Genomic DNA, 16,288 nt, shown 5'->3' on the forward strand with positions numbered 1-16,288 from the left:
CGAGATCAGTGTTGTTTCATCTTCTCCTTTTGCCTGTTTTAAATGAGCTTGGTCCGAGAGAAGGCGGAAACATTTGTATCGCAATAAAATCTAAATGCTAAAAAGCCACTGCATAAACTAAAACAAACAGTTTCGGAGATTACATTTAATCGGAGGACGCTTTCAGCAGCAAACGAGAACTGCTTGACAATTATCATATAACATCTCAACAACACAGGAAACAAGACGTAGATGTGATGAGCAACAGGAAGGCGAGGTGTGGCTGCCCAACTAGGCCAAGTTTCTAGCTTTAGACTTTAAACTGTTACTTGAGCTATTGTTTAATTGAGATGACTGTGATTCCAGTTACCGGTACCATTAAAGGTTTTTTTGTCGCTGCAATCTGGGACAAGACAATAAAAGCTGTCTCCGTTGTAATCCTCTTTGATGTCATCAATGAAACATATTACAGAATAGTCACTTCTGATTGTGTTTAAAGGTGAAGCAGAGCGTCATAGATGTAACTAGAGAGATGTACAGTCTGGCAGTATCACACTTTACAGTTATTACCCAAGCCACATTTTATTGTGTTGTCGATAAGGCAAATAAAAAAGAGACAAAAAGATTTCTTGACATCCCTTTCAGTAAGTTTCAATTCCACAGAACAGAAACTCTGACTGCACTGCTGGCCAGATGTGTGATCATATGTGTGATCTGTGCCAAGAAGGGTGTGAGCGTGAAACCATCTGAACAAAGTGTAATAAAAGAGGCTGTTTGTCTAGGGAAGTGCACCAGTCCAGTCCCTCCAACGCAGCCCCACAACCTGATGCTGCCTCCGCTGCTTTTAGTCTGATCACAAGCGATTACATCTTGAAAATATTAAAGTTCTTGGATCCTATGTGCACCGCCGAGCTTTGTACATGTTGTACATTTTTGCTTGTACATTTTCTCTTTTTTCATTATATATTTGCTCTTGTATTGTATTGCACCAATCACCACAACAAATTCCTTGTGTGTGTTTAACAAACTTGGCAAAAAACCTTTTTCTGATTCTGCTTCTGATTCACCCCATTTCTCCTTTTTTTAAATAACAACGTATTTTGTTCTACGGTTCATTGGAACATGTCCAACCAAAGAGTGTTTATTTCGGGGACACAGAAGCTGTTGTGAGTCTGGCTGCCATGAGATCATGATATTCTCAGTTGTGTGTTTAAGAAGATGAATGAGGGAGATGTGGAGATGGCATTTCCTGATGTCTCTACACACCAGAGCTGCTTGTGTTTGGAGGCGCTCAAACACAAACGGAGTCAGTTACACATCAGAAACTTCAAACATCAAAACATACAAAACTAAGGCCACGTTTCCACATAGCCGGGTATTTACAAAAACTGATATTTCCCCCTCTACGTTTTGAAAAATACCCTCGTTTACACGAACCTGCATAAATAGCTGTTAAGGTGCTATGAGCATCCAACCCTGCAGGGGGCAGTGTAACGAGAAGATAAAGTCATGCTAGCCAATCGGAATCCTGGAAAAAACATCAACAAATGACACGTGTGAAGCCTGAATAATATGGTTCTGCGTTAAATCGACGGCGTAGCCTACGTACGGTGCGCGTCGCCGCGTACCCTACGCCGTAGGCTCTGCGTTGGTGTAACGCGGAACCATAAATCAGCCTTGACTGCCAGTTACTTCCAAGACGGAACGAGAGTCTTTCGTTTGGAGTTACAGAGAAGTGGAGTTACTTTTAAGTGTGACTTTAGAATATAAAACAGGTTAAATACAAGAAAATATTGACGGTGGCCAAACAAATTGTAAGCACAGGTCGCACAAGTGACATCACAAGTGATGCTGGTGACGTTTCTGTTGCATAATGTGACGTTCTGAAGCCTAAATGTCCGTTTCCCCCCGTTTACAAGCAAACGTGAAAACAGAGTTTTTGAAAATCTCCACTTTGGCCGGAGTTTTCAGAAATGATGGTTTTTGGTGACTTTGAGCTTCGTTTTCATGTAAACGAACGGCCAAAACGCATGAAAACGCCACCGTTTTCGCTACGTGTAAACGGGGCCTTAGTGTAAGTAAAGAATACATTTTCTAAAAAAAAAGAGTAATAGAGTAATAAAAAATCTCTTGATTTTCTGACACAATACAAAACAAAAAGTTTAAAAACCTTATTGTCAGACATGGAGGGTTTATTTATAGTTTATTTAAATGTGTTCACAGAAAGACTTAACCCTCCTGTTGTCCTCGGGTCAAAATGACCTGCCACTGTGTTAAAAACCCCCAAAAAATCCCCTAAACGATATTTTTTTATCTTTAAATGTTATGACTTTTCCTAGATTGGCCCCAACAGTAGAAAAAATGAAATGTTGTTTTTAGTGACATTTCTACAGAAGAGTATTAGGGCCGTGCAGGAGAAAAAATATTTGAGAGGGGAAGATTTTTTTTTATTGTGCACTTCGAGAAAAAAGTTGAAATGTCGAGAATAATGTTGAAATACAATTTCGAGAAAAAAGTCGAAACGTCGAGAAAAAAGTCGAAATGTTGAGATTAAAGTTGAAATACAGTTTCCAGAAAAAAGACGAAATGTCGAGAATAATGTTGAAATACAGAGAAAATTCGAGAAAAAAGTCGAAATTTCGCCTTTTTTCTCAAAATTGTACCTGCCTGGCCCTAATACTCTTCCGTACATTTCCATGTAAGCTGTACAAAAAAAAGTACAAAGGTGGTCTTCGGGTCAAAATGATCCGTAAGGCAAATAGAGTTGAAATCAAGGTCACAGAGTTATTTCCACAACACAGAATGTTACAATGTTTTAGTTGTGTCTCAGATCAGTCAGTAGCAGAAGTAGCAGAACAAGACAAATCAGGTGGTCTTCTCGCAGATTGCTGTGCCTTTGATCAGTCTCAGATCAATTAGTAGTAAACTTGAACAAGACAGTAGCAGACATAAACAACACAAGACAGGTGGCGTTCTCGCAGCCTGCAGAGCTCTTTTTTGTGAATTTCAAGGGGTTATAAAGGTGCTGCAGATGACAGGACCCCGAATTCTCTCTGTGCTGACGCCATGAGTGTGCATTATAATGCTGAAGAGGCTCTAGAGCTGATTTTTGCAGATGTCCAACAAGACAACTCTGATTCGGAAGAGGAAATGGAGGATGTCTCAGAAGAAGAAGATGAGGAGGAATATAACCTGATGCATGATGAATGAATGAATGAATGAATGAATGAATGAATGAATGAATGAATGAATGAATGAATGAATGAATGAATGAATGAATGAATGAATGAATGAATGAATGAAAAAAAATGTATTGGTCACCACCAAGCATGTACACTTAGGTCACGACCAAAGGGTCAGGGCTGAAGCCTCGGCTTGTGAATGCCCCCCCTTCTTACATTTCAAAATATCTTTTGTCTGACTCTTTTGATACATTTTCCTTGTACCGTAATAAATATAACAAATGAATAATAGCTAACAACAACAAAAAACATAGGCTATGCACATATACATGCATACCTATCTACTTATGACGTACCTACACACATATCCATACATGTACATACATATATACAAGCACATTACATATCCACATACATATGTACACTACACATGCTTACACTTACATACATGCATGTATTTGTACACACATATGTTAAAAAAAGGATTATTTAAATGATTATAAAATAATACTCAATGTACCCATCCTTTTGTTTCCTTTCTTTATGACATCATTACATTACCCGGGAACAAGTCTGTACTTATCCATCATCATGTCTTTATACGTTTTTTTAAAATTCAACACATTTTTTTTCAACACAATTATTCCATGAATGCATTCCATAACCTCACACCACTGACAGAAATGCACCTACTTTTCGCAAAGTTGTATTCCAGATCGGTTGTTTCCAGTTGAATTGGTCTCTGATCAATCATCTTCAGAATAAGAAGAAAACTCTGAAGCTGAAAGAGAGACTTTCCTTTCAAAAAATGGCAAAATAACATGGTCCTCAGCAGCATATAACCAACACGGCAGGCATGCAGCACAAAATGTTTCTTCAAGCAAATGAAATGTGGTGTTTATAATTCAATTATAGAGGGTTTAGTGAAGACAGGGAAAATGAGAAAAAACTTGGGCAAACATTAAGCCTTGATTATGTTTGTTTGTTGTTTTTTGTCCCTTCCAAAGATTCTCACTAGTAAAGGAAGTGACTAATCCTCCAAAACCACATGAGTAACTCTGCTGCCCTCAAGCGTCCCAGGAAAATACTTGCAACCTTTTTATGTAACTAAAACAAGCACACACACACACACACACACACACACACACACACACACACACACACACACACACACACACACACACACACACACACACACACACACACACACACACACACACACACACACACACACACACAGCATGCACATAGATTACTGGTCAACTTTTAATTCCCTGATTTGAGAATTTTATTTTAACTTTGGTCTCAATAACATAATTGATTATTTTACTTTTTTACGAGAACAATAAAAAAAAAAACAGTACAACTGCTGGAGCTGCTAAAGACAAACGGTAAGTCTCGTCAAATGTATTAACTGTGCTGGAGGAAAATCTGAAAATCACAGGTCGGAAGTTTTGAATTTACTTCAAATCATTTACAAAATCTAACAATAGGCAGTTTCTCTCTACAGGACTGTCTCAGAAAATTAGAATATTGTGATTTTCTGTAATGCAATTACAAAAACAAAAATGTCATACATTCTGGATTCATTACAAATCAACTGAAATATTACAAGCCTTTTATTATTTTAATATTTCTGATCATGGCTTACAGCTTAAGAAAACTCAAATATCCTATCTAAAAAAATTAGAATATTCTGGGAATCTTAATCTTAAACTGTAAGCCATAATCAGCAATATTAAAATAATAAAAGGCTTGCAATATTTCAGTTGATTTGTAATGAATCCAAAATGTATGAATTTTTTGTTTTTTTAATTGCATTACAGAAAATAAAGAACTTTATCACAATATTCGAATTTTCTGAGACAGTCCTGTAGTTTTTATAACTGCACTGACAGTTGTTTGACTGTAGGGGGCAGCATTGCTGAATAATTTATGAATTACAATAAAGAATGAACCGGTCACGTTTGACGGAAACGGGAATAAAACACCAAACTATTTATTTTGGCTTGATAGTCCTTGTACAACTAAATGCACGAGACGGAGCTCATGTGGAAAAGGTTAGGGGATTAATAAAAATGTAAAAAAAACAAGCAATAAAAGCATAAGCAATGAAATGAAAGATGTATTTTAAACAGAAGTCATTTGTAAAGTAAACACATTTTTCAACGTCAGAGCATTCACTGCGGCGGTTGTTGAATAGCAGTATGTTGAAATCAATTAAACCGTTAAATTACAGGAAGTTAAATGCAACTGTGTAATGGAGAAAGAAAAAAAAAGCCAGGTCCCTTTCAAACTTTTATGCCGCGTTCCATTTGTCCTCGGAAGTGGGGATTTCCCAGTTCCCAGTTGGATTTTTCAACTGGAACGCCCCTCAAAGTGGGATTTCCCACTGGGAAAGTGGGAGAGTCTTCACCACCCCCGAGTTACCATTCCAAGATGGCTGCCCCGGTTGTAAACAGTAGATGAGAGCTCTGTAAAAATTCGTAGCACTTCATTCTAGTTTTGGTCACACTAAATCAGTCGTATACAAGTATTGTTCGGCATATATATGCTGCTATAGTGTAATTTACATGTTTCATGTGGTATATGCGAACTACAAACTTTTTTACCTACTTTGTAACTGGAACGCTGATAACTCGGCTGTGACGTCATTCCCAGTTCCGAGTTTCGATATCCGAGGTAAATGGAACGCAGCATGATTTATGGTTCCGCGTCACACCGATACAGAAGTCTACGGCGTAGGCCTACCCTACGCCGTAGGCTCTGCGTCGATTTAACGCGGAACCATAAATCCGACTTTAACGAGGTTTCACGCGGACAAGGAAGCTGCATTTTCCTGTTTTGAGCTCATTGACAGAAAAGAGGAAGTTTTTTTGTGCTCCAGCTCGGCGTCTCCCTGGCCGGCATGGACCTGTACCTGGAGGCGCGGCGGTACCTGCACGCGCACCAAGTCCCAGGTGCGTCCATCGCTCTCCCTCCCGGTATAATAACTACATATTTGTGCTTTTTCAGCAGCCTTTCATCACGGGAGTTGTAGTATTTGAAGTCGTGGGGAGCTTAATTGTTTGCGTTTGTTCCAGTGGAAGAAAGAGAGGTGATGGAGGAGGACGTTTTCCAGGAGGAGGCGGTTTCTCCGCTCAACGCCGAGAGCGTCGACTTCCCAGACATCCCGGTGAGTGAGTGCGCGTTTGTTTCATCCACATCCACAAGTGTTTCCCATCACTCACCCGGACCTTCTAAGGTTTCTTGTTTTTGCTCTAGTGGGGCGTTCAGTCTCTCTCTCATTTAATTTTCATAACACCAGGAGGAAAACTGAGAAGGATCCAAGGCCAGATGGGGGTATGAGAGGCACCAAAGGGACTTTTTGCTTTTAATGCTGTGAGCAATAATACCCTACAATTAAGAGCAACATATAATCTTCTAATAACTCAAAAATTACACTCAAGTAAAAGTACTGTTACTTCAGAATAATATGACTCAAGTAGAAGTAAAAAGTAGTCATCCAAATAATTGAGTAAAAATAAAAAAGTACTTGGTGAAAAAACTACTCAAGTACTGAGTAACTGTTGAGTAACGTCTGATATATTTTTTAACACAACCATTCAAACAGACAAAAGTACAAAATAATCATCTTCAGGCAAATTAAATCAATAAAATAATAAAATTAATTAAAATTGATAAAAAATAGCTGAAATTAATATAAGCTTAAAGTAAATTCAAGAACTTTAATAAATGATAAAATAAATAAAATAACAGAATGAAAAAAAATAAATTAAGCAAAAGTAGCACAAAATTTCAAGCCTTTGTACTTTTCTTTTTTAACCAGGCAGAACTAGAACAAACATGAACTCATAGAAACTCTGTGTGTGTTTGAGTCTGTGTAAATGTGACAAAACATGCAAAAACAAACATTTTTACCAAAGAATCACCCAGTGATGTCATGAGATTGACGCGTACGTGGATAAAAGGGATAAAAGAAAAGTAACAGCTCAACGTAGCCTAATGTAACGGAGTAAGAGGAACAGTTTCTTCTTCCCAAATCTACTCAAGTAAAAGTAAAAAGTATAGTGATCCAAAACTACTCCTAAAAGTACAACATTTCCCAAAACTTACTCAAGTAAATGTAAAAGAGTAAATGTAACTCGTTACTACCACCTCTGCCTTTAGTGCAGTCCCTCTTTGATAACAATGCTTTATTAAGTTAAAGACTAAAATCAGCATTTTATCTTACATAGCACAAACCTCAAACCACACTGGTGGTGGCAGAAATGTCAAGGTATTAAAAGACATTTATTTTTTACATTGATGACAATAGGACCGGAAGAGTTAGCCTCAGTGCTTTCAGTTCATGCTGGGATTATTGCAGAACTTCCTACTTTTTCTTTCATTTCTCTTGAGATAGTAATGAAACAAATTAATGAACACGTTCACACACACACACACACACACACACACAGACCCCTTCTGAAAAGGGAGAAGACGGTATCGATAATACCTGAATGGATTAATGTGGTCATGAAGTTTCAGACAGAAATTGAATAAGATCTGCAAATAACTGCGATGTACTGTAACATTTTGTTCAATCTGCATTTGTCAGACACCGTGCACCCCGGAGGAAATGTTGGAGACGAGGCTTGTGGTCCTGAAGGGAATCCTGGCGAGCGAGGAGGTTTATCTCATGGAGCTGGATGCCCTGCTGATGGTAACACTCACACATTATATGCAGTACTCCAGTTGTAAAAAATATCAGGGGGGATGGGGGATTTTATCATATGGGGACAGATAATTTGTGCTGATTACAAATAATATAATATATTACAAATAATAGCACTGACCAAAACAGCTGCAGAAATACTGCAGGAATGACATAGCAGCAGTTAAATGCAGCCTTCTGTAAGCTTTAAATATCCACTGGGCTTACATCAAATACATCAAAACACAACAATAAAAAACACTTTTCTGAACTTATCAATATGACTCTGTCCTTCACAGGATAAGTAACATGGATCATTGCAAAAACTCACAATCTTAACAAGAATATTTGTCTTATTTCTAGTTAAAATATCTAATTTTAGTAAAAAAATCTCATTACACTTAAAACAAGACTCATCACTGGAAAAAACAACAATTTCCACCTGTTTCAAGTAGATTTTCACTTAAAATAAGTAGAAAAATCTGCCAGTGGAACAAGATTTCTTTGCTTGTAATCTTGTCCCACTGGCAGATTTTTCTACTTATTTCAAGTGGAAATTTACTTGAAACAGGTGAAAATTGTCAAATAAGTTATTTTTCTGGTGTTATTTTTCTGGTGATGACTCTAAATGTTGAAATAGCAGTAAAACTGCATTCATTGATGAAATGACATAAGGGATGGAAAGGAGGGATGGCAGTTTTACAGGGGGGATGATTTGGACCGTTTTTATTTCAGGGGGGGATGCCATCCCCCCTCGTCCCCCCTCAACTCCAGTACTGGTTATACTGTATGTAGCCGTCATCTTCAAAGGCAAAGCAGGTGTATTAGTGGAGCACATTTCATGTACAAGGCAGTTCAAAGGGCTTTGCATATAAAGCATACAGCAAGATGCAAAAGAAGATCACTGAAAACTAGAGACGTACAGTAGAGTACGGATAAATGCACAAAATTCATGTTCCAGCGTGTGGAATTGTGGGAAACCTTGATTGAATTTGAGTTTCAATAACCTGCAGTTTTCTGGGATTGTGTTTCAAAAATAAAAATGATTATATATATTTATGGTTTCAAAAGAACTGTAGACTATTCTAATAATTTAGTTTAGAAAACCTTCTCTAGTTTACAAAGGTTGTGCAACATTCTTCATGAATAGAGAAACAGTTTCTGCAGCTTTGGGAATCATCCTGGAGCTGGTTTCTGTCTCTGTAGGTGGATCTTTTATCAGGTTTTTCACAAAACTAAAGCAACAATTCTGAAATAGCTAAAAAAGATACCACTGCTGGGGTCGGTGTTTCCATTCTTTTTATGAGCAGAGCTCTCCGTTATCACTCCGTAACGTTTGGTTTTGGACAAATTATTGCAACTGCCGCTTGTGGAAGTTGTGAACAGAAGAAAAAGGTTGATCATTCCAATCATTGTTCAGAGGCAAAGCCCTCACGTAATGCAGCTATGCATAGTGATTAAGAAGGGTTATAGCTCAACTACATCGTATTAATGAGGCTAATAACAACTGGAAACTAGAGTTTGATGACTTTAGATCAGGGGTGTCAAACTCATTTTGCTTGGCGGGCCGGATTTGACCAATTTTTTTCTCGCGGGCCGCACACTCAAAATAACAAAAACGGTGCGGAAAATGTTTTCTCTAATTCTATTTTTTTACTATTGTTATCTAATCCAATATCAGTTTAGTTAATTTTAAAGGAAATATGCACTTTGTTTACACTGTAAAATATATTTCTTCAGGATCTTTTCTTGAAATTTCACGTTTTTTTTCAAATTATGTAAGATACTTTTAATATCATTCTACAAAGATAAACAGAAACAAGTATGATTATTTTTATATTTCGCTTTTTTATAGGAAATTTAATTAAAAGCTAAATCTTTCTTATTACATCCGAGAGTGTTTCTTTGTGATTTAGAGATTTTTCCAGTACAATTAAGTGTATTTATTTTTAAAAATTGGCGCGGATATTTACGCCAGTGTGCCGAAAAAGTCAGCACTTCTTTTTTAACTGTTTTACTTTGTCACTATCCTCGTATTCAAAACGGAAATTCTCAGAATAAATATCTTCTATCATCTTTTTTAGCAGTGATATTTTTCCAGCGAAAATATATAATAGTAGTCAGTTAATAAAAATAAACGACCGTCTACAAAGAAATAAAATCGGCAAATGCATTCTAGAAAACTAAAAAAATGGCGAAAACTGCTCTCTTTGTGGAATAACGATGGATTTGTAGAAGAAATATATTATCGGATATGCTGCGATTCATGGCAATTATTTTTGCCTTCCTTTTTAGTAAATTAACATTTCGTTTTTTTGCGTTGGAAACTTCTCGCGGGCCGCATGAAAACCTCTCTCGGACCGCACATTTGACAACCCTGCTTTAGATCGATTGCTATGTCACATCCAGCGCTACTGGAGACATGCAACAGCGAAGAAGTATTTACGTTACACTTCTATGATAAACTGGACTATCGACACGTCTGAAAACCCCCTTGCAAAAGCATAAAAAGTTTTTTGCATATTTGAATTTGTATATTTTAAATTTGAGATGTTTGCATGACGGAATTTTCTTTGCTATATTAAGGTTTTGTGCAATTCTCGTGGTAAAGGAAACGTGACTTCTAGTCACTTTTATTGAAAACCTGCTGGTATTTTTAACAAAAAGTGGGGTTTTTTTTGCCTGCCTGTGACATGGCTAGTTGTTTTGGCTTGGTCTATGAAGTTTGCAGACATTTTGCATTCACACAACACTCATTTAGCCCTGAATTAACCCGCTACAACCTCATAAAGCTGAACAGAGGCGTAACAAAAAATGCTGCGGTTCTGCCTCCAAACGATTCACACAGCACAGTGAGCTGAGATAAAGCTGCCACGGAGCTGAATGAAGTGTGTGGGGCTTTAGATAGTCGGGTTTGGGATCACCTTGCGATGCTGCACTGCGCTTTATACACTTTTTTTTTACTTAAAAACTACTGAACAGTAGTGCAATAACACACACACATTGTCCATCTTTAAATGATGTATTTTCATGTATAAAGACCTCAACTAAAGTGTTTCTGTTTGCATGCACCAGGCAAGGAAGCAGTGAAACGTCGCTTGGCCACAGAACAGAATCTAATAATAATTAAATATCTGTCTACAGTGTAAAAACTGCTTCACCATTTGCCACTGGGCTGTATGTTTCACACCCACTCCCACTTCATTTCTGACTGTTACCTCCTGCAGCTGCACAATATGACTATTCACACTCATCTTCCATGATATGTGTTAAGCATGTTTGCACTCAACCCAAAATGTTGAAAGAGCCCTATTGGACCAAAAACACAAAAAACAAATATGTCTGGAGCCGCAAAAAATGAAAAGTCTTGTATAAGCCTTAGACAACACATGCTGCATGTTTCTATATTAGTTATAACTGGGGGAAGATTTTTTTTTTTCATTATGCACTTCAAGAAAAAAGTCGAAATGTCGAGAAAAAAGGCGAAATGTCGAGATTAATGTTGAAGTACAATCTTGAGAAAAAAGTCGAAATGTTGAGAAAAAAGTCGAAATGTCAAGAAAAAAGTCAAAATTTTGAGAAAAAAGTCAGAATGTCGAGATTAATGTTGAAGTACAATCCCAAGAAAAAGGCGAAATATCGAGAAAAAAGTCAAAATTTTGAGAAAAAAAGTTGAAATTTTGAGATTAAAAAGGAAAAGAAAAAGAAAAAAGAGAGAAAAAAGAGAAAAAAAAGAGAAAAAAAGAGAAAAAAAGAAAAAGAAAAAAAAGAGAAAAAAAGAGGACCCCTGCACTAGACAACATCATGATAACCATGACATCATAAAATGTGAGATATTCCTAACTTTTTGTATTGTGAAGTCCTTCATCATTGTGGTCAAAGTTATTTAAATACTATAGTGCACTGAGAATTGTGCTGAAGGTAAAACTGTATGCTTTGTCAAGTGGTGTCTGTCAGATCCCAGATTTCCTCTTAGCAGCAGGAAATGATGGTGCAATGAGGAGTACCACAATAAATTCATGGTCCAGTTACTGCAACACCTCCATTCTTCCCATGCACTCATTTAATAGAATATAAAGGAAAAAGTTAAGAAATTAAAGCCAGTGCATTTTCTGTGTTGATGGGGGAACGCTTGTTGTGTTTGTTGATGTAGGGAAATGAATGCATGGGCTTGTTAGTCAAAGTAGAGATACTTCTGAATGTGCACGAGGGAAACTTTGCACACGTGTTACTGTCCCCATGCGTCATTATTTTTGTACACATTCACCACAGACCATTTCTCTTTTTTATCTTCTGCATTCTACATGTTTTTCCATCTATTTTTGGCCTAAATTTCAGCTTGAACTTCCTAATTATGTTTTTTTTAAATATATGTCTATCTCTGTAGCCCATGAAGGCTCTGCGGGCGTCTGCTGGGACTTCCCAGCCAGTGCTGTCCAGTCAACAGATCCAGACTGTTTTCTACCAGGTTCCTGAGCTCAGAGAGGTTCACCAGAACTTCTTCTCAAGCCTGAAGACCCGTCTGAGTGCTCCCTGCCAGACGGAGCTCAGCGGTGAGGAAGGAACAGGGACGAGGCTCACACACTTCCATTTGGAGGTGGGAGACCTTTTCCTGAAGGTGGTAAGTTTGCTTTTATTTTGCACAGGTTTTCAGTCTGCATGCATGACAATGCTCTGACAATTTAAGGTGTACAGAAGGGCCGCCCAGTTCATTTGTATCGGACATTTCATGTACAACGCAATTCAAAGTGTTTTACATAAATTGTAAAAAATGCATTATAAAGTCAAATAGTTTAAAAGCAGAATTAAAGACAGACATATGTTAAAAAGAATAAAACAAAATAGATATATATATGTATGTATATATATATAGTGAGAGTTAAAAAGTCCTATGTAAGAAAGAGAAATTCAAACTCAAAATTAAAGCTGAAAGCAGAGATGAACGGGCCCTCGCACTCATGGCCACCCCCCCCCTCCCCCCCCCGGGTTCCTAGGTCAATAATACTATAAAAAGTGCCTTTGCTGTCTACATAAAACTCAACTTATCATCATAAGCATATCAGAAATGACACCACCCACGACTCTCTATGTCAAACCATTCAAAAGTTATTGCAGAAAATCGGAAGTATCACATATCGACCAATCAGATGAAGGGTGGGCGCACTTTTTGGCGTCTAGCCTCGCCACGGCAACGCTTTTGACTGAGAAAAGTAATGCCCATCGTCGCAGGACGGAGACGCACATTTTGATGTATAACACACCTGGGTGCACATTACGGTTTGGGCCGTATTAACTGCCAAAGAAATGGCATAAATTGTGCCAAAATTACACGATTAATTCAAAATGGCCGACTTCCTGTTGGGTTTTGGCCATGGCACCAAGAGACTTTTCTTTAAGTTGCGACATGATACAGGTGTGTAGCGATTTTCGTGCATGTACGTCAAACCGTATTGTGGGGCTTGAGGCACAAAGTTTTCTAGGGGGCGCTGTTGAGCCGTTAGGCCACGCCCATTAATGCAAACCATTAAATATCAAATTTTTCACCAGGCCTGGCTTGGTGCAAAATTTGGTGACTTTTTGGGCACGTTTAAGGGTGCAAAAAGGCCCTCATTTCGTCGGAAGAAAGAAAGAAAGAATAAAAGGAAAGAATAAAAATTCCTACAGATACAATAGGGCCTTTGCACTGTAACTGCTCGGCCCTAATAATAAAATGGTGAGTTGTGTTAGGTTGAATGATTACAACGTTTCCTCTTTGCTTTGTGGGACAATCGTCCTTATGGGTACATTAACCTTTCCTTACTCTCTTGGCTGCAACTCGACTGGGGATTCCTCAAATGACTACAGATATTTGTTGTGCGTAGATACCAATCAGCAGTCACAGATGGCTTGTTGGCAAGGACCTTTGACTTGTTCACATATAATGATTGAGTACTTCGCTGACTGTTGGCACTTTTTGTCTGTGACCAGTCTGCACGCTCAACCAGAATGGTCCTTAATGAGGCTAACTTGCATCTTTTTCACTGGAATGTGTGAAAGCAGACTGGACTAAACTCTCGGTGATGTCACCTGTAAGGTTTCCGAAGAATGGGTTTAAAGACCACTTGTCTAAGTTCTGGGAAAGTCACATTACCAAGCTTCAGTTAATCCAGAAAATGGACAAATGATGGAATCTGTCCACTCATACTTACAACAGATGCCGCTACTGAAACAAGGACTGCTGGAGCGTTGACTGAGTCCTGCTGGAGCTACTACAGCCATCCAGCAGCTGGCTGGCCTAGCTGCAGTCCCACCAGGGGGCTCAGCTGGAGCGGCCTGCACCAGACACGGTTGGAGAGCAGCTCTGACGCTGACGAGCAGGGAGTTTTCTACCTGAGCTCCCACAGCCAAGTGGGGGATAATAGCCAGATCAGCTACATCCAGTACTCGAGTTGTAAAAAGAAATCAGGGGGAGTGGTGGATTTTATCATATGGGGACAGATAATTTGTGCTGATTACTAGGGATGTTAATAATTAATCGATTTTCGATTAATTGCCGTTATGAAATTACCCGATTAAAATTAACGATTACAATTAATCTTTTTTTTTTTTTTTTTTTATCCCGGTTTTGTCCCCATTTTATCACCCAGTGCTCCTACCTAACAGTCCTGTGCATTGCCATCCTCTACCAACCCTGGGAGGGCCCTGCACTGAGCTCAGGTCTCCTCCTTTTTCCATCTCCGTAATATTGCAAAGATTAGGAAAATCCTCTCGCAGAGTGATGCAGAAAAACTAGTTCATGCGTTTGTATCTTCTAGACTAGATTACTGTAATGTGTTGTTAGCAGGATGTCCAAGTAATTTGCTGAATAGGCTCCAGCTGATCCAAAATGCAGCAGCACGAGTACTGACAGGAATTAGCAGGAGAGACCACGTCTCTCCAGTGTTAGCGTCGCTCCATTGGTTACCCGTAAAATTCAGAATCCAGTTTAAAATTCTATTACTTGCGTATAAAGCCCAAAACGGCTTAGCTCCGCATTATTTGCAAGACCTGATAGTGCCTTATGTTCCTGTCAGAGCTCTCCGTTCTCAGAGTGCAGGTTTACTCGTAGTTCCTAGAGTATCTAAATGTAGATTTGGAGGGCGGGCGTTCTGCTATCAGGCACCACTACTATGGAACCAACTTCCAATCTGGGTTAAGGAGGCTGACACCACCTCCACCTTTAAAACTAAACTTAAAACATTTCTGTTTAGTAAAGCCTATAGTTAGTAAACCTCTAGCTGGCGTTGGTAAATCTCTAGGTAGTGTAAACTTTAGTGTGTCAGAGTCGCTCCTGTAGTTTCTTGTGCTGGCCCCCCCTTCTCCTCCCTTTTCTCTCTTTTGTCCATGTTGCAGCATCCTTTGCCGGACACCGGAACCTGCAGGTGGTCGTGGGTGGCTTGTAGCTTGCATTACGGAGCACAAGTCTTTCCCTGACCCTGCACCCCAACCTGGGACTTGCTGATTGGGCCGGAGCTTCGGGAGCTGCGTGCTGGCCTGCGGTCCCCACCCCTGGTCATCCCGTTGCTGATTCCACCTGCCTGCTGTGCTGTTGCCGTCCCTGACCCACCAGTCTGGCCCTCGGCAGGAGGGTCCCCCCTTATGAGCCTGGTCCTGCTCAAGGTTTCTTCCCTCCTAAAGGGGAGTTTTTCCTTGCCGCTGTTTGGCTTAAGGTTTTTCTCCCACTAGGGGAGTTTTTACCTGCCATTGTTTATGTAATAACTGCTCGGGGGTCATGTTCTGGGTATGGGTCTCTGTAAAGCGTCTAGAGACAACTCTGTTGTATTAGACGCTATATAAATAAAATTGAATTGAATTGAATTGAATTGAATCCTTAACCTGAGAAGTGAGCAGGCCGCATCTTTTCACCAGACAGGGTGGGGCTTCTCCGGCCGAACGTAGCGCGTGGAAGGATCACGTTATTCCGGCCGGATCCTCCCCACCCCATCTGGCGCCCCGGTTGGCCAAAGGGGGCATGTGTAGCCCAGGACTGTGTGCATGTTTTTGTGAGGGTAGCTCCCATTAGCTACCCAGGGGAACACGGGGAGAACATGCAAACTCCACACAGAAAGATCCTTTCGCCAACCCCACCCAGGGTGTGGGTGCTGAAGTCATGGGGGAACTAACACGCACTTCAGCGCCGACAGCGTCCCCGGCGGGAATCGAACCCAGGACCTTCTTGGCTCTGCGTTGTTGTAACGCGGAACCATAAATCAGCCTTCACCCGGTACATACATAGGTTCCTCTAAACATCTGTCCCCGCTACAGTTTTAACTAAAAGAAAATGTGCTCCAATACAGCAGGTCTCATAATTTTATTTTGAACACTGCCAAAACTCTAACTTAAAACGTAACTATAACTTAAAATTTGCTTGACACAAATGACACTATTATGGCTTCTGCTACTACTAATAGCC

The 16,288-nt window shown here is 39.4% G+C and overlaps 1 protein-coding gene across 2 annotated transcripts in view; it reads left to right on the top strand.

Moving 5' to 3' along the window:
- The first annotated feature begins 6,008 nt into the window (after window positions 1-6,008).
- si:dkey-33c9.6 (active breakpoint cluster region-related protein) overlaps window positions 6,009-16,288 on the top strand; it is a 34,551-nt gene continuing 24,271 nt past the window's right edge. Inside the window, exons 1-4 of one of the 2 annotated variants that reach the window (XM_061709535.1) lie at window positions 6,009-6,145; window positions 6,245-6,336; window positions 7,762-7,866; window positions 12,245-12,478. In XM_061709535.1, the coding sequence (XP_061565519.1) occupies window positions 6,070-6,145; window positions 6,245-6,336; window positions 7,762-7,866; window positions 12,245-12,478 (507 nt within the window). In that variant the 5' untranslated portion in view covers window positions 6,009-6,069. The remainder of the gene's footprint in view (window positions 6,146-6,244; window positions 6,337-7,761; window positions 7,867-12,244; window positions 12,479-16,288) is intronic. The other variant, XM_061709536.1, reaches the window with a different exon arrangement.

Source organism: Cololabis saira, chromosome 20 (assembly GCF_033807715.1).
Source record: "Cololabis saira isolate AMF1-May2022 chromosome 20, fColSai1.1, whole genome shotgun sequence".
Taxonomy (NCBI): Eukaryota; Metazoa; Chordata; class Actinopteri; order Beloniformes; family Belonidae; genus Cololabis; species Cololabis saira.